The following is a 22,964-nucleotide window of genomic DNA, read 5'->3' as shown; positions in this document are numbered from 1 at the left end:
AGTTGTTGTCTATATAATATTATAACTGACCTTACTATCTGCCCACTAAATCCAAATTCATGAGCTATTTCTTCTGTGATTAGCCTAATTATACTGTTTTGAAGTCTTATTGTTTATTGTACAGTATACCCCTTTAAATGCAACACAATATGATAACTTGGATACATTCAGAATTTAAAGGAGTAGCTATTTATTTTGTGGTAATGAAAGAGGTGAAAACGTAGGCCCATCTAAATGATCGTGCTCTAATAACAATAAAACACACATACGTGGTCAAGTTCAAGCACTTGTATTTAACAAAATAAGGAGGAAAACACAGCAATTAATGAGTTACAGCTTATGGTGGCAGCTGGATGGGCTATACAAGTAAATCTGTTTACAGGCAAAGCAAACGATTGACGAAAAATAAAAAAACAGACATTTTATCAATAATGAAATGTTGGCCATTTCTTTTCCTTGCAAAGAAATGTTGGTATCCAAATAAATGATGACAAATGACCTGTTTAACATCCAAAATATCTCAAAGTGCTTCTTAAAAACTTTGATAGGATTTCAACATTTGACAGTACAATTTCTTTTGTACATTTTATATAATCATGTTTAAAAAAAGTCGTCATCTATTGGGACAAACAAGAAAACGAGAACCAGCTTTGCACAGTTCTCCAGCTGCACCACAACTGCGTTTGGTACCAGAATATAAGTACTGTAAAGTGCAGTTATCACATGAGAACCTCATCCTGAAAATTGCTTAAGTACATTTGATGTGTCTGTTAATGACTGTACCACAGGTAGCTCAACACAGATATAAACATGACATGAACATTTGGCATCATCCTCCTTTGTAACTGTATTTCTTCCATTATTGAGAAAACATACATTTATGCATTTGAGACATTAACTAAAACAGTATATTGTCATATGTTGCTTTTGTTCATTGTGTCCACTACTGATACTAATACTGGGTATGGACATTTAAAAAAAAAAAAAAAATTCTTGGATGCTCTTAATTCTTAAAACAAAATATCCATTAGCTTCATATGTTTTCTACCAATTAAAATAGGGTTAGATTAATTTTGACCTATAGCTGCCCTGACATCAAGTTGGTAATTGTTTTATTTTTTTTAAACCAAACCCAGACTTATTTGATCTTGAAGATTAACAGCGTAAATCTTAAATGAAATGAGATGCAATGCAAAAAACATGATTATGAAATTACGCATAAAGATTGTCACTCATGCTGGTGTAGTTTTCTCTTTGATGGCACCTTTACATTTAGAAGAGGGACTGACTGGGAAATAAGTCCCATAGACGATTGGACAAGGCATAAAGTTAAACCTTCAAAAATAGAGATTTTGTGGTCACGAAAAACAGAAAGACATGACATAGATTTACAAAAGGACATTGCAGATACAGTAAAATCGTCAAGGCAACAGAGTCGATGCCATGTTCACTTCTGGTCCCAGACTGTTACCGGCCTCCACACTGGTCAAAGTTATTTTGGCACATCAGTCGAAACAGCTGACTGATAAAACTTGAACAGATACTAAAACCTGAATATGTTACTCAATGTATTGATTGGAGATTGTCGAACATCTGAAGTGATATTTTGTAGAAAAATATAATGAGGCAATATTAAAAAGATGTACTGCAAGATTTCAATGGATAGATTTACAATGATTTTCTATATAGCTTATACATGTATCTACACAGTATGCAGTATAAAAATAGTATGTAGCATTTAATGGGCACTGGTTTTCTGTTTTTCCTCAACGTAAAAATAAACAAAACATGACAATGTGAAACTGGTCAGGCACAAGATTGCGTTGTCCACCTAAACACTGCCTCCCTCCTCACTGTACAGGTTTAGGTAGTTCTACCCTTACAACAAATGGTGGCAGTCAAGCATTCACACAAACGTTCATTTGACTTTGAATGTCACTAGTCATAACTGGAGGGGAGGTATAGATATCTGCCTGGTCCAAAACCATGTTGTGTAAAAGCCTAGACAAAAACATGAAGACAATTTACACATTTAGAGAATTATATTTGTTTTACATAAGCTTCTGTTTAGGTGTGGGGCATAAATAGTCCCAAAAATCATTAAGTGCATAGAGATTAGTGTAAAGTTAGTTTTGGTCTGTCTGTACCAGTTGTGTTATTTTTTTTTCGTACCACTGCTTTAACTACTAATTTTATGCAAATGAGAAATTGCCAATAATAAGCTTGAGCCTAAACTATAACAATGTAACAATCTTTTTCAATATTATATACAGTTTGTTTAAGCTCAAGTTATATTTTAATTTAGACTGCAGAAAGTAGTATTAGTGATTACCGCATTTTTCGGTGATGAATTTTGGATGTAAACAATACTATCCACGACCTGCTTTCTCAACAGGGTTTTCAGGCAGAATATGTGCCGCTTGGTGTTGTAGTGGTATGGCTCTGCATGACTCACATACATAGCAAAGGTACTCGAATGAACCGCTTGGTAAATGAAAGGAGGTAAATCTAAATCAAAGACTGTACCACATTATGGTTCCACCTGCTCCTCCAGTTTCCATGGTAACCACACATGGCTGCAGCAGCGAGGAGGAGCCTTTGGGGGGCGCTCATCACATATGGTTGCTGCTGTTTTCATTATTTGGCATTAGATAAGTTAAACGTCCTGCTGTGAGCTTTTTGTCCTTCAGCCTCTTTCTTCTAGTTTAAGGCAACTTATATTTGTGATAATTTTAATAAAACCTTTTCTTAAAAAATGTACAAATTTCTTAATACAAACCTCTATGGCATTATCAGTAAACACTGTATAGAAAATATATAAATATGCTTCTCTCTTTTTAAATGTACAAATGTTCTGCAGCTCCCGGTTTTCTTTTCTCCTTACGTTGTCCTCCTTGATCAGTCTCTCTTTCCCATTTTTAACCTCAGATATGCACAATTGCTATTTACAGTGAGGGGATGGAGCTGTGTGGAGGGGGGGGAGAGGCTCACGAGGAGTCCGTGCAGGGTGAGGGCGGAGGGGGATAGAGGTGATGAGAGTAGCTGCGCTCTGTGTATGGCGAAGGCGGGCAGCTCTCACAGTTCTCCTCCGCAGACAGGTACTGACTGCGGGGCGTGGGCGGAGGCGGGAACGGCTCTGAGTCGTAGTTGAGGTCGCTGGTGTAGCCCTTTGCTGCAGCACTGGATTTGAGTGGCACCCGGCGGCCTGGTGTGTAGTCACTGTCACACACGTCAGTGCTGCAAGGGGTGGTGGGTGGGGCAAAGTGTCGATAAGTGTATGGTCGATAGCTAAAAAAGTTGTAGAGAAGAATTAATTAGATAACCGAAATAAATAAACAAACAAACAAACAAACAAACAAATAAATAAATAAGCGGCACATGTGAAGAAGCACTGAATAAAATGTAAAAAAAGTAAAGTAAATAAATCAGCACGTAGCTCTCTCCATGAGCAGAGGATAAACAACATGTAACAGATTCAAAAAGGTTTATGTATATTTATATATATATATATATATATATATATATACACACATTTTAATAATTTTCAGCCACACTCTCTGTCAAAGGCATATTTAATTGGTGGTACAATTTCTATACCTGTACGATCTGTGTGTTGAAGGACTGTTTGAAGAATAACCAAACTCCATAGTGTATTGAGAGCGGACGGTTGCAGGGGACGGTGGAGGATTCAGGATCTGAAAAACATTTTTTTCCCCCAATCATTACATTTTGTGCTTGTCTTCAAAGTAATTGTATTCATTCAGAAAAGATTAAAGCTCACTGGGGGGAAGTAGGTTCCCTTTGTGCTGGAGGAACTGCTGGATGAGGCACCAGTCACATGTGCGCGGTCATATGGTGGGCCGCTGCTCCCGCCCATGATGCTGAGGGAGCCAATCATAGACTTCCCTCGAGACATACCTGAAGGCAGTAATGATGTAGGTTAGAATCCAGAGCTTATGCTTCTGAATTACTTAAACTAGAAAGTACAAATCTCACCTGGGAGAGAGCTGGACAGGGAGCCAGGGTGTGGCACATATCCAAGTGGCAAGGAGGATGGTCCGTGTACCACAAAGTCATTTGTTACCGTTTCACTGTCATCCTTCATCTGTGGACAGAGGACGCGCTGGCACACAAAGTAAATGGCACCAACGACAAAGAGTGCCAAGACCACACCCACAATTGAACTGATAGTGTTGTTTGGAGGGGGAGGCGGCTCCTCTGTTGGGTCTGAAAACAACCAAATAATTGAAAGGTTTACATCTGCAGCACTGACGTTGTATAAAACCATATTTAACTATGTGTGGGCAGTTGTTAACAGAGAATAAAACTTACAACAGCCAAGTTCATCCGAATTGTCAGTACAATCCATGTTATGATCACACTTTTTGTGTTTTCCAATGCACTGGCCATTTGAACAGCTGAACTGATCAGGGGGACAACGAACTGAAACAGAGGTGGACAGTATATTTTTTACTATGAAAACACATATGTTTTATTTATGATAAAAGATGTACTTGGGGAAAAAAAGTTGTTAATAACTAGATCAGAACTTCTACCTTCACACTTGTTCTCATCTGAACTGTCTTGACAGTTGATCTCTCCATTGCAGCGTAGGCTCATATCGATGCATTGGCGGCTGTCACACTGAAACTCAGACTCAGAACAGACCGGGCAGTCGTCCTCGTCACTGCTGTCATCACATTCAGCAAAGCCATCACAGCGCCAGGCCTGAGGGATGCAGTCGACCTCTCCAGAAGTGCAGGAGAACTGCTCCGGTGAACAGGTGGGGGGCTCTGTGGAAAGAACAGTACAACACTCATGTAGCTAAGACAGAAAAATAATCAGGTCAAACTCAGATGTGTGGTATTCACCTCCACAGGAAAGCTCATCTTGCAACAGCACCAGGTGAATGGGACAGGAGCAGCGAGTGGTCCCATCCCCCTTCACAATACATATGTGGGAGCAGCCACCATTGTCCCATGTGCAGGGGTGTTTACCTGCAAAGTAAATTTAGTTAAGCCAAGCAGAACAAAATCCCAAGAGTGATTAAATACTAAACATTTTTATATTTATGATTCTATCATTATATATGCAGTTTTGTGACTGTTGGTTAACAAACCAATGCCCATTAAAATGTTTATAAAGGTAAGGTAACACTTACTGTACTCTCTCATATCCAACTCATGGACAGCATGGATGTCGCTCAGATAAGGAATGCGGGCCTGTATCTTGGTACGCCCCTCTCGAGTGGTCTTGTCTATGCGTTCAATCATCTGCTGCTGCTTGTCTATCCAGTACAAATGGTTCCTAAACACTGTTAGCCCAACAGGCTGCAATATGTTTGAGTCTGCAATCACGATGCGGTTGGCACCTGAAATCACAGTGGCAGGGACAAAACCAAAAGGTTTGTGGGGAGAAAACTTCAGGAGTAAAGCCAACAAAATGGGAGAGGAACTAAGGGGACGGCGGGAGAGTGGATAAGGGAGGTGGCAATGGACCAATATGTCAGAGGTTGTTTCAAAATAAATGTCAGTGAAAGGTCAGTAGTAGTAGTAGTATAAATGTAAGCAGCTGAAAAAAATGAAAGAGTATGACGCCTCTGTTGGTCTGACAGCCTCATGTTTATGTCCTGAGCAGAGAGGCTACTACTACACATGGTTTACATTCCTCCCACTACAGGAATGTGCTGTCCCCATCTCCCACCTACCTCCAAAAAAAACTATAGACAGTTAAAACATAGTGAGCCTTTGAAAGGAAAGTCACCAAAAATTGACACTTCTAACGTTTGTCTAGTCTTTTTAATTTCATATGTGGGCATAAATAGTTGCTGTAACATTTTTTCAGATGAATATGTTTCAGACATTTTCTACCATGGATCTCTCCTTTACAAATGAACGATTACATTGTCAATGTTAAAGTATGCTCACCAGACAGGTCGCTGCTCTCAATGCGCCTCAGATCGGAGTCCACCCAGAATAGCTTCCCAACTTCATTGTCTATGGCTAAAGCAACCGGTTTTCCCAATCCGCTGAAGAACAACACCTCCCGTTCTGTCCCGTCTAGTGCTGCACGTTCAATTTTTGGAGATCTTTCTAGCAGATTAGTAAAGTACATGTACCTGCAGGACAAGACAACACCAACAGTTTGGTTAATTACAAAGTAGGAAGCAGTAAAAAGGAGGAAAATCTTTATTTCAATTCATTTTATTTTTTGTTTTCCAATTAAGTTATATTATTTACTTTATACTTTAAATATATATAGTGTTAGAATTTATAAATAATCAATATTTCTATAAAAAAAAACCCTGCATATTTTAGTGAAATTAGGTCCATACACACAATAAACAGGCTTGTCCCTCAAAGCGGTACACTATAGTCATTCATTCACTTCACTCAGTGGTGGTAAGCTACTATTGCAGCCACAGCTGGCCTGGGGTTGACTGACGGAGGCTTCCAATCTCCACCATTGGCCCCTCCAACCACCACCAATCACTTATGATCAATGTGTCTTGCCTATGGGCACAATGACAGCACTTTATTTGAGGAATTGATCCTCTGACCTTTGGGTTGAGGGGCCACTGCTCTAACTACTGAGGCACTAAACTATTAAAATAAACAATATTAAAGCTGATTTCACAAGTTTTTCATGGACATAATACCAGCATCAGTGTTATTCCACAGTGGGGGTCCAGAGCTGGTTGTATGATTTAATGCCTTGAAAATCAGGCACCTCAGCTTTTAGGTTTAAAGCTCTAGAAAATTAACTGCATTGAAAGTTTGTTTCTGGCCTGTTCTGCACTCTGGATGGGTACCAGAACATCTGCAGACTTCATTTCACAACCACACAATGACCCAGAGATTACTGTAAGAACCATAGCTCCAAGGAAAGCCTGCAATTATGGTTCGGAAAACAAGCAACTTGGCACCACACAGCTACAGCAGGCAGAACTGCAGAAGGCAGGAGAATGAACAAGATGAACAAATTAGAGTGATTAGAAATGAGGCTGCACTTCCTCCACCACTTGGATAGAGCAGTGGTTCCCAAAGTTTTCAGGTTTGGTCCCACAAAATAATCAAGCAACCAACCTGGGATGCTGCAAATTGAAACTGGCGTCTATAATAGTTTGCAAAACATCTAAATTCAATTGAATTTTAATTTGATTAATTTTAGTAGTTTATTATTATTTATTGTTATTATTATTATTGTAATTGTTATTACAAAACTATACTGAAAAAAAAGATAAATACAGTGCTGATTTTACAAATATACCTTCATCTTCGTGACCGTCACTTTAGGCATCACTGATTTGTTGAACGGTATTATCTTTTGGGTTCTCAATATGGATTCAATGTTTTGCCAAGAGGACACAATCAGTCCAAATAAATTAGTTACATATGTAACTATAGCTCTATGAGGTGACGCATCACGTAGAGGGCAGAGCACATGGAACCATAATTTTCTGACACTGTAGCACTTACCCTCTCTCAGGGTTGACCACAATGGCTCTAGGTTTATCATGTTCCCCCCGGAGGACAACTCCCACTCTACTTCCATCTGTCCGGGTAACATTTATGACATTGGTGACTTCACTTGTCCAATAAATAAAGCGACTGTAGATGTCAATGCTGAGATCATAAAGCTGTAGGCCTTGAGTAGGTCCGCCAAGTGAGGTAGACACCACTGTCATACTCTGCAAAGCCAAAGTAGAAGTCTGGTTAGAAGCCACAAGAAAAAGAAAGTGATCATAGAAGGTTGGAGGATTTTAACCCACCTGGTTTCCATCCTCTTGAGCTCGACGGATAACATTTTGCTTTGAGTCGATCCAATACAAGTGTTTGTCTAACGGGTCATAGTCAATGGCACGCACATTTCTCAGACTGTGAATTGGGAGAATAATGTCTGGACTCTGCTGTTCATCTATTACCATCCTGTTAATTGCCGTTTTCTGACTAAACAGCAGAAATGATGTTGGGGCTGAAAGAAAAAGTAAATATTTGAAAATATTTACATTTGGGAACAGATTGCTACAAAGTAAATTAATGACAAAGACTATTTCTCAAAAATAGGAAAACCCAAGCCTAAAATGCACAAAAGTATGCACACAGTTGTTAGTAAAGCCCCCATACAACACAAAAAGCTCCAACAGAAATGTTTACAATGGACCTTACCACTGCAAGTTTTGTTATCATAGTTGAGGGAGAAATGGGCTGGACATCCACAGACGTAGCTGCTGACAGGGACTGCGAGACAGAGGTGGGAGCAGTGGCCATTGGTAGAGGCACATGCGTTCCAACCCCCCTGCCGTGAGGAGTGGAAGACCAGGATGTCCATAACGTAGTCCAAATGGCCTTGAATGAGGGTGCGGTTCTGCCCACTGGTCTTGTTGGCACGTTCTATGCTGCGCTGGCTCCAGTCTGTCCAGTAAATGTAGTCCTGGTACTGTGTGAGCCCAAAGGGGTGAGGCAGGTCATCGGCTATCACCTCCCGGTCCTGACCTATGTAACAGACCACACACTTAACTGTACAGGCTGGATTCTTCAAGCTGTATTTTATAGAACTAAACACAAATAAAATAAAATGCATATTAAAAGCATAATTTATTATAATGTTAAAGGGAGATTTGAATGATGGTTTACATTCCTCGTTATACTAACTTAGATGAAGGCCAACTCAAGACTTACCTAGCATGTTAGATGACTCTATTAGTGTAGTATCTAGGTCTGTCCAGTAGAGGCGCCGTTCTGCATAGTCAATCGTAAGTCCATTGGCTCGACCTACATCAGCCACCAGCGTGATGCGACCTGTGCCATCCATGGCTGCTCGGTCAATTTTTGGCTTTCCACCCCACTCCGTCCAGTACATGTACCTGGTCAGACAAAAGTGATTAATTTAATATTATCCTCTGATAAAACAACCACAATACTGAGAGTCAGAATAATCATAGAATCATAGTTTGATAAAAGGTCTTACCCTTCAGCTGGGTCCAGAGCTAGAGCTCTGGGGCTGTCCAGGTCCTTCCAGACCAAGACCTGGCGGTGTTGTCCATCTAACTTGGCCACTTCGATGCGGTTAGTGCCGGTATCAGCCCAGTACAGGTTCTTTCCCAGCCAATCCACAGCCATTCCCTCTGGATAGTCCAGCCCAAACTCCACCACATGCTCCAGAGAGCTTCCGTTCATGAATGCTCGGCTGATTGTCTGCGAAAGCAAAATAATGAGAGTCCAGTTTTCCAAGTCACAAGTACAAAAAGGTTTACAATCATAGCATCAAAAATAGCCTATTCACAACAACAAAACAAATCAAAATTTTAATTGACTGATTCATAGGTATTCACAGCACCTAAATTATGATTACCTTTAATGTGATATCAGTCCAATAGATGCGATTGTCAGTGACGTCAAAGTCAAGAGCTGAAGCCTCTTTGACCCCAGTGAGTGGAATGGCAACATTGTTGTTGTTGGTCTCCAGGGAAATGCGACGGATATCAGTATGACGAGAGAAGAGCAGGAAGGCCTCAGGGACAATACATGTTTGCATGTCAGATATGAGCTCAAGGCCGATGGGGCAGCCGCACTGCACACCCCGAGGCTTGTACAGGCACAGGTGACTGCAGTCTCCATTATTCTCAGCACATGGGTTTGTCCCTGCATGTGAAGAAATACATCCAGTTAAACTAAGCCACTTTTGTTAAGGTTCTGCAAGTTACAGTGATTTACGTTTTTATAAGGGTTAATAACAGCAAAGTATGCAATTAATACAGTACAATACAACATTCAATATTGTCTACTACTCACCAAAGGATTCGTGCACATATGTGGCTTTGAGGCCCATCAGGTCAGGAAGCTGGTCAATGATGAATTCGCGCTCCGCAGTGTGTTTGTGCACGCGCTCGATGCTGCGCCGCTGCCAGTCGGTCCAGTAGATATAGTCCCCGAGCAACGTGAAACCGAAAATGTGAGGAAGTTTGTCCTCCACCAACACCCGTCTGTTTGTTCCATCCATGTTCATAACCTAAAAACAGGGAAAATCATTTAAAGTGATGGGCATTAGTTTTGTGTTATAATACAGTGGCACCCCTATAATATAGGCAGTGGCTCAGTGGTTAGAGTGTTGGTCCCCCAACCCGAAGGTCGGAGGATCGAGTTCTGTCGTTGTGGCAAGACACTTCACCCACATTGCCTAGTATGAAAGTGGTGTGTGCTCGAATGATAGGTAGTGGTCGGAGGGGCCGATGGCGCAGATTGGCAGCCTCGCTTCCGTCAGTCTGCCCCAGGGCAGCTGTGGCTACAATAGTAGCTTACCATCACCAAGTGTGGACATGAATGAATAATGACTATAGTGTGTAGCGCTTTGAGAGGCTTTGACATCCTGTAAAGTGCATTACAAGTGTAAGCCATTATTATTATTATTATTATTAATACAGAGAAGAATTTTAGAAACATTAAACTTGCAGCAATTTACAATGTGCTTTCTGGTTGCCACATGATGTGCGTTTCTATAGCTTGGAAGAGCGGCAATATATATTGTTAATATCAACAGAAAAAATAGATGCAAGGTTCTAAAGAGATAGTATGAAAGGTACAGTATGTAACTTTCTGGAGATGGCATGCCACCTGCATGACTCCATGGAAACAGAAAGTTAAAACCACAGTTCAGAACATTCCCCTTGAAAATAGATAAGTTTTATGCCATAATGTACACGATTATAACCAAAGGAACTACATTTCCATGGGAACAAACAGGACGAAGCCCTCCTCCAGGTCAAATAACAATCAGGTGTCACTGTAGAATCTTAATAAATAAAAAATTAGGAGCAGGTATAACAATTTGGTGTGTGCGCAGAAACATTTGCAGGTAGAGAAAGAAGAGAGAGCTGGCATCGATAAAACAAATAAGATAGTGTGGAAGGCAAGGTTATGTTCAAGGCCCTGTCCAGTGTAGGAGGTTTTACAAGTGGAGCGGTTTTATCTTTCCTATACACTAAAAAAACTTTTATTTGGTTAAAATAAAAATTGCCTCACAAATCCAAATCCAAATGACATCACAAAAAAAAAAAATGTTCTTAGAAGAATTGAATTTTATTTTTAATTCTATAACCTTTGAGGTTTTGATAAGATTAGTGCTATGCAACTAACCAATAACCAAATATTATTAATAGCAGATGCTCAAATTTCTGGAAACAGAACAAAATATTGACATCTCATCTGAGAGAGATCAGCAACTGAGGACAGCATGGACCGAGATATGTCTTTATAGTAATTCACTAAATTAAAGCAAACAATTTAACTCATTTCCAAACATTTTCAGACATCCATGACACTAGTAACAAAAAACATACAATAGGACCTGGGGTATAAATATAAAAGGCCGTTTCTATTTTCAGACCAAAGGTCTGCTGGTTTGAGAGGTGACCGCAGTGTGGCAATGGTTTCAGTTTCTGGTCTATTCTAAACAGTGTAGACCACAGCTGGAGAGGACGCCCCAATCGGAACCAGATGTGGAATTGCTCCACAAAAAACAGCTGGACTCAAACCATGAGGAGGAGGGGGCACTCTCCCTCTTTTGTGGATCCTAGTTGGACTAAAAAAAGTATTTTTTTTGGTTTGGAAACGTTTGTTTTTTTTTAGAAATCTTGCAAACATCAACTTGTTACAAAATTACAAAAACTACAAAATATTTAAAATACAAAACAAAAATTCAATAGAATAGGAGAAACTGGCAGAGCAAAACATTTGACAAGTGTTTTGGCAGAAAACAGCTACTAGAATGTCAATATAAATTCAGATTTTAGAGTTTAATTCAAATAAATATTTACCTCAATCTTATCTGTCTTGGCATCTCCCCAGTAGATTTTGCGATCAGTATAATCAAGGGCAAGACCATTGGGCCAGCCCAACGATGTGTTGACCATCACAACGCGCTCCATCCCATCCAAGTCAGCGCGCTCGATCTTTGGCACTTCACCCCAGTCAGTCCAGTACATATAACTGTGCAAAATATTACAATGGTAGTTAAAGTATGTTTATAGATAAAACCCCCAAAGAAATATGTTAACTCAATTGTATGGTGTACTTGTGTCTGGTCATATTAACAATTGGTGACAAGTTACATTTATTGTAGCAAATAAATCTGTCCAAAAATAGCATAAAGCTTAATAAAAAATAGGTGAGAATAAGTTATTAGTAAGAATTAATTTGGTAAATTCTTTACAGATGGTATGCTTATTAACCCATAAGAACCCGGACCCATTTTTCCTTAAAGGAAGATTATGTGGGATATACCACAGACCAAGTTGACCACATAGATCACATTTCTGCAAAGTGTTTGTTACACTGATGTCACCGTGGGTTCTTATGGGTTAATTACAGTCAGGTATGTGCTGGTGGACTTATACATTTAGTTACAATGTGTCACACTGTAGGCAGTGAGCTGACTGTTCAAATACATTTTGTAGAGTGTAGTCTTATTCTTACCCAGCCACTGGATCCAGGACAATAGCTCTGGGCTCATCCAAATCTTCAGCTATGAGAATCTTGCGCATGGTCCCATTGAGCCTGGTCACCTCAATGCGGTCCGTCCCTGTGTCCGTCCAGTACAGATTCCGTGCTATCCAGTCCACTGCGATGCCATCAGGATGACTGACCTGAGATGTGACCACAAACTCAGCCTCACTGCCATCCAGCCGAGAGCGGCGGATGGCCCTGACATCGTCATCTGTCCAGTAGATGTAACCTTCCACTGGATCGTAATCAATGGCAATAGCATGACGAATGTCATCCACCTGCATGATAATATCTGTAAAGTCTGGTGTGTCCAGAGAGATGCGGCGTAAATCAGTCCTTCGCGCCAACAGCAGCATCTGAGTTGCACCTGTGAAAGAAAAGGACAAATTATTCATTGTTAAAACATGCCTTTACTTTGGCATTTAAGTTTTAGAACTTAAAAGCCATGGCAAAATCTTGTCACAGGCAAAACATTGACTTTGCACGCCTTTGCATGTGTCTAAAGAGCTTATGAAAATCCAAACTTGGGGAGAGGCAAATTGGGACCCAAATCAAGCAAAATAAGAACAGCTTCAACTTTCAGATCCTTAGCATCATTTTGCTTGTTTCAGATCAAATTAAAACTTTGGCTACCGAGAGCATCCTCACCGTTTCTGCAGGTCGCCCCATCTTCTAGTAGCTGGACTCCGGTGGGACAGGCACACTGGTAAAAGGGCTTTGTTGGAGCCAGCAGGCAGAGGTGGGAACAGCCGCCATTATTTACTGAACAGGGAGATGGCACTGCTCAACAGAAAAAAGTGAGAAAAATAATTATTATCACAGAACCCACAATGTAAGAAAGTTTCTTTTGTCAGCATTATTCATTACAATCACATTGTACATGTAAGAAAGCAGAAACGTTCCAACGCACCAACAGGTTGTCTTTTGGGGCTGAAGACGTGGATGTCCATAGGGGAGAAAATATTTGAGTGAACAATTCGCTGTTCACCACCTGTCTGTTTCTGACACGAGTGAATGGAGTGGGTGTTCCAGTCGGTCCAGAACAGCGTGTCCTCAAAGAGCGTCAGGGCAAACGGATGGGGCAGGTCTCCCTTGACGACCACCTCTCTGTAATGAACAAGACAGAACCACATAGAACTATGTACAGCCCAGCATCATTCTTTAGGAAACATAACTGCAGACACATACCTGGAGGAGCCGTCAAGATTGGAGCGGTGAATAAAGTTGTGTTTGGCATCAGCCCAGTACAATTTCTCCTGACTGTAGTCCAGAGTTAGCCCATTGGGCCAAAAGATTTCTTTATCAATGATAATGGAACGATTGGTCCCATCCATTCCGGCCCTTTCAATTTTGGGAATCTCACCCCAATCTGTCCAGTACATATACCTGAAAAACAAGTAGAACGTATTACTGTACTTAGGATAGAGAAAGATTTAACAAACAAAAAAAAGTATTAAAATATAAAACATATTATATCTTAAAATAAAAAGTATATAAATGATCTAAAACATTGTATGATGATAGTATACACACAACCTGTTATTCCAACATCTTCAGTGAAACATTTTTTGGGTAAAGCGTTGTTTTTAAACAAGTCCTAAAGACGCCTGAGGCGAGGCTGTCCTGAAAGCTTGCTGATGGTTCAGAAGAACACATTCACACTGAGGTTGCCTAGCAACGACATCAGCAGCTAATGTTGAACCTGCACTTGAGACTCAACACTGTCCACAAGCATTAGACCCATGCAACAACTACAGGCTCAGACTGAAAGTACAGTCCTTTTCATAAATGTGGCATTGGTAAAAGCAAATATATTCTTCCCTTTGTGTGAAAAATTATTACAACAGTCCCTTACTTCAAAGCAGTTCTGGTCTAAGTTCACTCATTCACTACACCAATATGTGGTGTATTGACAAATGTGAAATATCTACCTTGAGCTGCTACAACATGGGCATAAGAGAGTTGTTTATGTATGCAGGGGGTTACCACTGTGCAGCTAATTCTTGTCCGTTTGTGGTAATTACCATCACAGCTGGACAGCCCCCCACCCAGCATCCCCCGTCCACACATTGTAAGTGCACCCCTCCCCCACGCACAACCACAGCAAGTTTCTGGGACAAACAAGTGCAACTCCCACAAAACAGACCAAATATAAAACTGGTGGTCCACCATAGGATTCTCAAAAGATGTGGCCCAGGGCCTTAATTGCACCTTTGGAAGGTGTCATCAGACAGAATCCTGATTGAAATTTCAACAAGCTTAAGATTCAGCCATTTTGAATAGTCAATATGCTTGGGTCTTTTCAACTGAGAGGAACACATCCTTGTAAGCATGTGGTTTAGAAAAAGGGTCGGACTTTTTTGTAGCAAGGATGTAAAAGTTGTTTATGTCCTGGAAAGTTTATTCTGAAAAAGTTTGTCTTTGTTTTAATAAAATCAAATGAAATTAAATATTACAATTGTGAATATTTGCCAGACATGCAGCACTAGAACTTCTGCCCTTTACAATATCCTGGCCAGAAAAGGATAGTGGTGCCGGGAAAAATACTGCAATTTTTAGAGCCTAGATCAAGATTTCATGATCTTTTTGTGTGTCTATTGATTTGTTGCCAAACTTGCCATCAAGGCATGTTGTTTGTAGTACATTATATGAAGCAAATTAATATCTGTCTTTTTATATGTAACTCAAGGCATCTTCTGCTTCTGAGATTGCACATTTCACTGTGATTCACTGGTTATATCCATTCAAAGCACAGTAGAGCACTGCAGGCCTACCAACAGAAGAAATGGAAAAGGTTTTATTTGAGGCAGCTCTTTGCTCAAAAAACAAAGGAACTCTATCACAATATGACGGCAAACTAGCACAACGTTTCAGGATTTGATCACAACTTTTGAATTGTCATATTGCCCAGTTAAACCCCGTTCTCTAGAGAAAGGTGGGTTAGAGAACCATCAATACATTTTCCCCCCCAAAGCTCATAATGGTAAATGGTTACATGTTTATATAGCACTTCTCCACCTTTAAGGCACTCAAAGCACTTTACATCAAGGAACCACAGACCCATTCTCACTCTCATTCACACGCTTGTGTACGCAGACACTGGGGGTGTGGCGGGTTAAGGTTCTGTCCTTGGTCAAGACAAACAGCATTCATCTGTGGGAGCTGGAATCGCACCATCAACCTGTGGGTCAGTGCAGCTGACCGCTCAACCAATGATGTTTATGTCAAGAGCGGGATTCGAACCGCCAAACAGTTGAGTCAATGGACAAACACTGAGCTCCTGTCGGCCATACAGCCTGTTTCACACTTATAAGAAATATGTTTACCGACATTGACTGTCTGTGCATAGTGAGTTCTGTGCCAATCGCAAGGGAGACACTGCTATACCACCGATAATTAATATACAACACCATTATACCGCTTTTAAAACCAATAACTTTTTACTAATCATGAAAAAGCAAAGAATCGCCAGCACCACTTAGCAACGTTAGCCTGCTATGAAATATAAGCACGGCGCTGTAACTATGAAAATGTTGAGTGTCACATCTGATTTAGGTGATTTAGTCTGTCAGAGAACTGCACCTGTGTGTGAAGTTGGCTTTTATTTCTATGGTCGTTTTCAGCCAATACTTGATCCCGGATCGGGTGCATCTCAGCACAGTTAAATAATCAAAACAACAAATATGCAACTGCATTCCATAAATAGTAACTTTGCTTTGAGAAATTTACCAAAAAAGCAATATACACTATCAGTCAAAAGTTTGGACAAACCATCTCATTCAATGTTTTTTTTGTTTGTTTTTTTTTGTTTTATACTACATCTACTACTACATCTTATATACACACACCGAAGGTATGAAATATAAGATGCAAGATATATCAAATTATATAGTGAACATTAAAAGCTAAATAACTCAACTAAATTTTATTTTATATTTTATATTCAAATGTTCAAAGTAGCCAACTGTTTCTTTGTTGACAGTGCTGCGAATACTTGGCCTTTCCTAAATGAGTTTCTTAATGAAGTCTCCTGAAATGGTTTTCACTTCACAGGTGTGTCAAGGTCAAAAAGTAACAAAAGAGGAAACCAGGGTTCAATGCAAAGGGTGTCTATTGTATCATTATTTGAGTTTATTTTTGTTTGCTACATTCCATACAAGTCCATTCATAGTTTTAGTGCCTTCACTGAGAATCTACAATGCAAATAATCAGGAAAATAAAGATAAAGAAAAATAAAGGAAAGTTTTGACTGGTAGTGTATCTATACATTTAACTTGGTACTGTATAAATAATGATGAAAATAAAAATATATAGAGAGATATCGATATATACTTAATTTTGATCAATCTCTTGTTGACAGAACTGTGTCCTTAATGAAAAATAAGCAGAGATAATAACATGTTTGTTGTTGCATTTTAAAGAACTTGGTGCTGAGTGGAATGGAACAATGTTTCAAATAACTATCAGTAATGAAAAGACTAAAGTACTTCTTGTCATATCCTCAAACATCATGTTTCCAAATGAGAAAAAATGACCCAAAAACAGAGCTATTGGGCCTCTCCACGTAATCCCATTCAACTCAAAACAAAAGCTTTAACTGATAGCTTGCCTGGGAGCAAGAATATCTTTAAAAACAGCAGCTGGTTCAGTTTCACTCAAACAAAGACATACTACCAGCAAGCAAGCTACTGGTGACACATAGCATGTACACACTATATAAAGTAATTTAAAGTCCTTCAATTGTAATGTTTAAATCTTCAGAGACACATTGGATTTGAATTCAGGGGACTTTTCCTGGCTAAACAAAGTCTTAGTCCCAGGAGAGTGAAGAAGAAAGCAGTGGAGAAATGCCGTGCACACAACATATCCCCTAACCACAAGAGCTGCATTGTATTTGGTACCTGATGCATTAATCATCCGTGTTGAAATGAGTCCAGCTCTGCGTTCCACCATGGATTTGCAGAACCAATTTTCCTTTAACTTTATAGTAGTTTTCAACTAAATCTAACAATACATGTAAATTGCAGCAAAGAAACAGAAATTTGCATAGGCATGTTGTGAACCCATGCAGTGGGTGTTCTACAACAAAATATTAAATATTTTGTCAATAAACAATATGCAGTCAGTTTAACTAGATGCACAGATTGTAGGAGCAGGCAGATTTTTAGCAACCACAGAAAGACAAAGTGTGTAACCCAGCCGCGATAAGGTTTTGTGCCACACAAACCACAACAATAGCCACCAAGAAAAACACAATTACACAGTTGCATTCATTTGAACAGGGAGAAGAAATTGGCAGATTATAAGTCTTCAATTTATAATAACTATTTCTCAGTTAAGGAAATAAAATAAATAGGATAAATAATGAGCCCAAAATATTATTTTTTACTTTAATTTATTGAACATTATTTGATGCTGCTAATGCTACACACAAAAACAAAACTTTGTATATTTTGTGTAGACAACTGGTCAGCCCAAACCAACTATGCTGGAGCTTTGGTAGATGCAATACTCAAAGTCTGATGTAATACTCTTTAAAAACAGCAAATATCAGCCTGTCTGCACATCTGCACTCACTGAGAGATGATGATTCATTCTTGAAAGGAAAAGAAAAGTGATAAGACTATATTTTTAAACTAGGGCTGTAGTCAGCTAAAGACATTTATGGTTGTCTATAAACACACCCTATGAATCGAGTAGTCAATTAAAAGGGGGCGTGGCGCAGTGCCTACAAATGTTCTCAAAATTATTGAGATCTCACACAAAAACATCTATGTAATAAAGAAATAAGAATATGTTTTGCTAAACAGACAAAATATCAAAGCTTGGGTTGCAATATAAATTAGAGGTGTGTAAAAATATCAAAATGTATATCATGATCCTAAATTTGGTGATACAGCCTTCTACGATTTTGATGGTGTATCAATATATAAAGAGCATTTTTAGTATATGTTACCAACTTATTTTGTGAGACCTCTACTATTTTATTGCTTGTTTAGAGAAAGGACATTTGTTTATATGATGCATTTGATATTTTCATTGTTTTGATAATTAAAATAGCTGTATTTCACATTTACTTTACACAGGTAGTGGTTTAACAAAGACTTTTGATCTCACAGCCATGATGTAGTGTTCATGTTGTGAGCCTATAGAGCAGTTAAACTGTTGAGCACTAAGCCGATTGCCTTCAATTTTTTAATGAAACACATCAAATCAATTTGAAATATAACATACTGAATTGTATCAAATCGAAAGAGCACATATGTATCGTATTGGCAACCGCTTTATGATATCCAGCCCTAGACCACATACTATAGCTGAATGAAAGCAAAATCAATCAATATAGCTTTGATTTAAGGGGCAATTGAAGCGCACTATTCTTGTATTTTAACTGCTCAAAGATAATTTCCTTTTTTTAAATTAAAATGATTACAGAGTGAAACAAAACATAAAAATCTGGGTTTATACGTTTTTGATGAGAATAGCAACATTATAATCACTTTTGCACTACATAGGCCTTTTCTGGTCCTGTTCTGTAAGTAAGTAAATATTACTACTCTATTCAATTTTCTAGAGCCCGATGTGTCACTTAAGTGCAAAGTGACTTTTATCGGAGGACTGAGGATCAAACATTGAGACAGAATCCTTATAAATAGACAACCAAAACGGGCGTAAAGAAAAACACGGCATCAGGCTGCCATTTAAATAAAAGTAATGAATAAATTAAAGTCTCTTTTATGTGAGTCCTAATGGATTTACATCCTCTTCTGTGGTCTATGTTGTGAGTGACAAGTAAACACCAGAAAAGCAGTGAATATGCCATAATCAATGAGGAACAAGAACATCAGTGCCTCTGATACCAACCATATATTTACATGATATTGTTTTTTAAGTACTGAATAATGAAGGCTGTACATTACAAAAAGAGGCTATAGTTCCATGTCAGACAATTTCTTGCTTCATGATAATTCTAAAACTAACTAAAAGGTCAAATGTTGTCTTATTTATATGTTGTTTTTTTCATATTTACTTGTTCTAGTACTTTTAGTTTTATTATTGATTTATCTGGGTATTCATTTTTGTGACCTTCCAACATGTGAATTTGGAGACGGGCTTTTCATACAAAGCAGGATATTCTAAGGACTAAAGTGCAACTCAAAGAGCCTGTGTAGTGAAGGCAAGTCCAAAGCTATGTATATTGCACATACATGTAAAGATACAATTTTCTCACAATTCAATGCAAAACTAGATACATAGATTAAAATTATGGATACATTTTTATGTCTCTTCTATTATTTTATGCGAATTATTAATAAACGTAACATCTTTAAATAACACTGTCTTTTCTGTTCAGATATAGCTTTTATGGAGCCATTTTCTTCTTGTAAAAGGATGGCACAATTAACCCTTTTTTGGTGTGCCAAATGGTGCTTGGAGCAGTTCCATAAGTGTACTGTAAGGCTTGTGTTAATTTCTTTGATCTTATATGGTCTGGTTCGTTTTCAATAGGTCGGGTTCGGGTTTTGATCATTCTGAGGTTCAGACCTGGATTTCTGCATCTTGTGTATTGTGTATTGTTGCATCCCTAGTATATTATGTGGTGTTATTTTGAAGTGTCAAGGGAGTGTATAATGTGAATCAAAACATCACAGTAGAGTTGATGAAGAACACTCAGTGGAAATGCATGTAAACCTGTTTTCTATTGTAATCTCTCCAATAATTTTGATTACTTGTAATCAAAATCCTACACACATGGACCGAACCAAACCTACACTGATGTGTACCATTACACCCCCGAAAAGTGACTTTGTGCTTTGAAACAGTGGTTTACACACATCCACCCCTCATAATTGTGTCAATAATACTGCACTTACCCTCGTGTTGGATCCAGAGCAATGGCCCGGGGCTGATCCAGCTCTTGCCAGAATAGGACTTTTCTCAGAGATCCATCCAGTTCTGATACTTCAATTCGGTTGGTTTCTGAGTCTGTCCAATAAAGTTTATTTCCTAACCAATCACAAGCAAGTCCATCTGGTGAGGCCAAACCTGCGATAACCGTCTGTACCACACTGGCCCCTGACTGGTTGTAGACAGTGCGTTTAATAGCCTCCTCACTCACATCGCTCCAATAGATAAAACCCTGTGAGAAGACATAGTCCACTGCAGCAGCATCTTCCAGCCCACCAACCACCACTGTGGCATTGGCCTTCTCATGCGCCACATCCACAACCCGGAGGTCTCGTCTGTTGGCATATAGCAGCAGAGGCACGGCTGAGGAAACAAACAAAAACATGGTTTTAGCTCTATAGTGCAGTGTTACAGCAACAATCAGTAACATCATTCAACAAAAAGAAATACTATTTACAACTAGAACTAGAGATTTACATACACATTTCCCCACCATCTGACATTAACAGTCCAGAATGTTTTATAGGTTACATTAAAAATTATAGAATTTGACCATAGTTTTAGGTTGCCGGCAGGGGCCTATATAACTGTATTCCCTGATATGATATCCAAACTGAAAATTAACAAAGGTTAAAAACCTTTTATTAAATTACTGGTTAGAAATTGGATAAAATGTACCAGTCCTACCGACAGCAAAATACCCAGTCTTGATGCTACTCCCCACACATCCCTCACTCCCTCAAGCTTCCTCCATCTCCAAATGTAATGATGAAAATTAGTGTTATCCAAAAATGATATACTTGTCCTGTCAATTTAGAAATGTAGCGAGTAACTCTTCCTGAACAGTGGCTGGATGGTTGTATTTTTTACACTTGGATGTAAGTTTTGAACTGACACATGTGGCACTCTCAGGCATCTTGGAGTTGTATCCAAAGATAAATCATTCACCAATGATTTAAGATTTCACATTGTGGCACAATTAAAGGAACAGTATGCTTCATCTACATACGCAGACATAGACAGATGTGTAACGCACCCATCAGAAGCTTTCCAACTATAATATTATCATGATTTTTGCTATCTCAAAATCTTTAAAGACAAGTATGTATAAATTCTGACCCTTGCAGAAATCACAAAATGAAATAAAATCAATATGATCAAGAAATATGATCTGATGTTAAACATTACTTAAAAAGTAATATTATATGTAAACTTCTGGTTTTAGTTGAATATATGCAAACATTGTGTATAGCATACAGTGTTTTGATGAACCAATTGTAAGCAGAGACAAGGACACTAGATATTATTCCGTTTTCCAGTCATAATTTGACATTTCCAGAGCAGTTTTCACATGAGTTAGGTGCTGGGTTCCTTTACCAAATATACATCATTTAAAAAAAGTATCAGAAGCTCATGTACCCCCTCAGCGTAAAGTACTTTAGGCAGAGCCAGATCGACCACTCCATGAATCCCTATCTGGATAAATAGCCATTGCACTAAAATACATGACAATTAAACCTGAGTAAAACCGCATTAATAAATGGTTTACAGAATGCTTTACATGTAATTACGAAATAACTACTACAAAAACCTAATGTATGTAAATAATAAAACATAGGAAGAACAGTACAGCGAAATTTAAAAGGTATTTGAACCTGAAACTGAGAACTTTCAAATCTAGCACTATTAAAAAGGTGTAAGGGTTATTTGCCAAACAAAGTTGCATGATGCAATGTAAAAGACAAATAAATTTGCAATATCACACAATCACTACAGATATGCACAGTCTTTCTTGAATATGCAAACAATTATTGCAAAAGAGAGCAATCATCTGCTAGCTCTCCATAGCATTTGTTGTGCTAGCTGGTGCTATTCTAAGGTTTCAAGTAATGGTTGCAAGCTGTTGGACTTAGTAGATCGAAAGTTAGCCAGTGCTAAGTAAGCTCAAATATATGCCCTTATGCTCTTATATGAACTTGAAACTCTGACTTAAACCTCGAATACGCTTGGGCATTTTCAGATAAATGTGTAAGCATAATCTGTTTGTGATATGAATCTCACAGGAGTAGATAAGCACGCATAGCTTCATCGGCTAACCCTAGCTCCGCACACCACAACTACCGCGGGCCTGGGTCTGGAAATATCCTCTTCTATCAGGCATTTAACAGCTGCACTGATATATGCTGTTTGTTATTACATCAGGAAAGACACTGCGATTGGGAAACAAAGAAAATCGTTGTGTTAATGACAAATCTTACCTCGTATGAGAAAACAAAAACTACTAAACAACAGAGTCCGCAGCACGACACCCATCTTTCTCCCTTTTCTTGGCCCTGTCGCCGCTTTCGCCTCAGCGCAGTATTCCCATCGCTGCGGCTGTTTCCTTCGATAGAAATGAAAATATTCCACTGCGACTGGATTGTAAAGCAACTGCAAAACAATTTATTAATCCCAAACTTCCATCTTGACTGGTTGGCTGGTCGCTAACTGCGTTGGATCAACTCTCTGCTCCTCACATTGTCCTGCGGGAAATCCGTCGTCTCCTTCCGCTGT

General features: G+C 39.0%; 1 protein-coding gene across 1 annotated transcript; it reads right to left on the bottom strand.

Annotated features, from left to right (window-relative positions):
- Positions 1–273: 273 nt before the first annotated feature.
- On the bottom strand, positions 274–22,964 carry lrp6 (low density lipoprotein receptor-related protein 6). The gene is made up of 23 exons (XM_033990396.2): positions 22,670–22,964; positions 20,378–20,774; positions 13,692–13,889; positions 13,414–13,610; positions 13,152–13,283; positions 12,474–12,870; positions 11,816–11,987; positions 9,795–10,011; positions 9,355–9,644; positions 8,971–9,197; positions 8,682–8,866; positions 8,169–8,495; positions 7,772–7,974; positions 7,479–7,690; positions 5,928–6,118; positions 5,162–5,371; positions 4,872–4,997; positions 4,557–4,793; positions 4,333–4,443; positions 3,997–4,227; positions 3,782–3,918; positions 3,598–3,695; positions 274–3,288 (listed from the first exon to the last, which is right to left on the bottom strand). Exons 1-23 carry the CDS (start codon positions 22,722–22,724, stop codon positions 2,988–2,990), a joined length of 4,851 nt encoding a protein of 1,616 aa, XP_033846287.1. The 5' UTR covers positions 22,725–22,964; the 3' UTR covers positions 274–2,987.

This window comes from Periophthalmus magnuspinnatus, chromosome 23, assembly GCF_009829125.3.
Source record: "Periophthalmus magnuspinnatus isolate fPerMag1 chromosome 23, fPerMag1.2.pri, whole genome shotgun sequence".
Lineage (NCBI taxonomy): Eukaryota > Metazoa > Chordata > Actinopteri > Gobiiformes > Gobiidae > Periophthalmus > Periophthalmus magnuspinnatus.
Note: the sequence above shows the minus strand (reverse complement) of the source record. Positions and strands in the feature narration are given on the sequence as shown.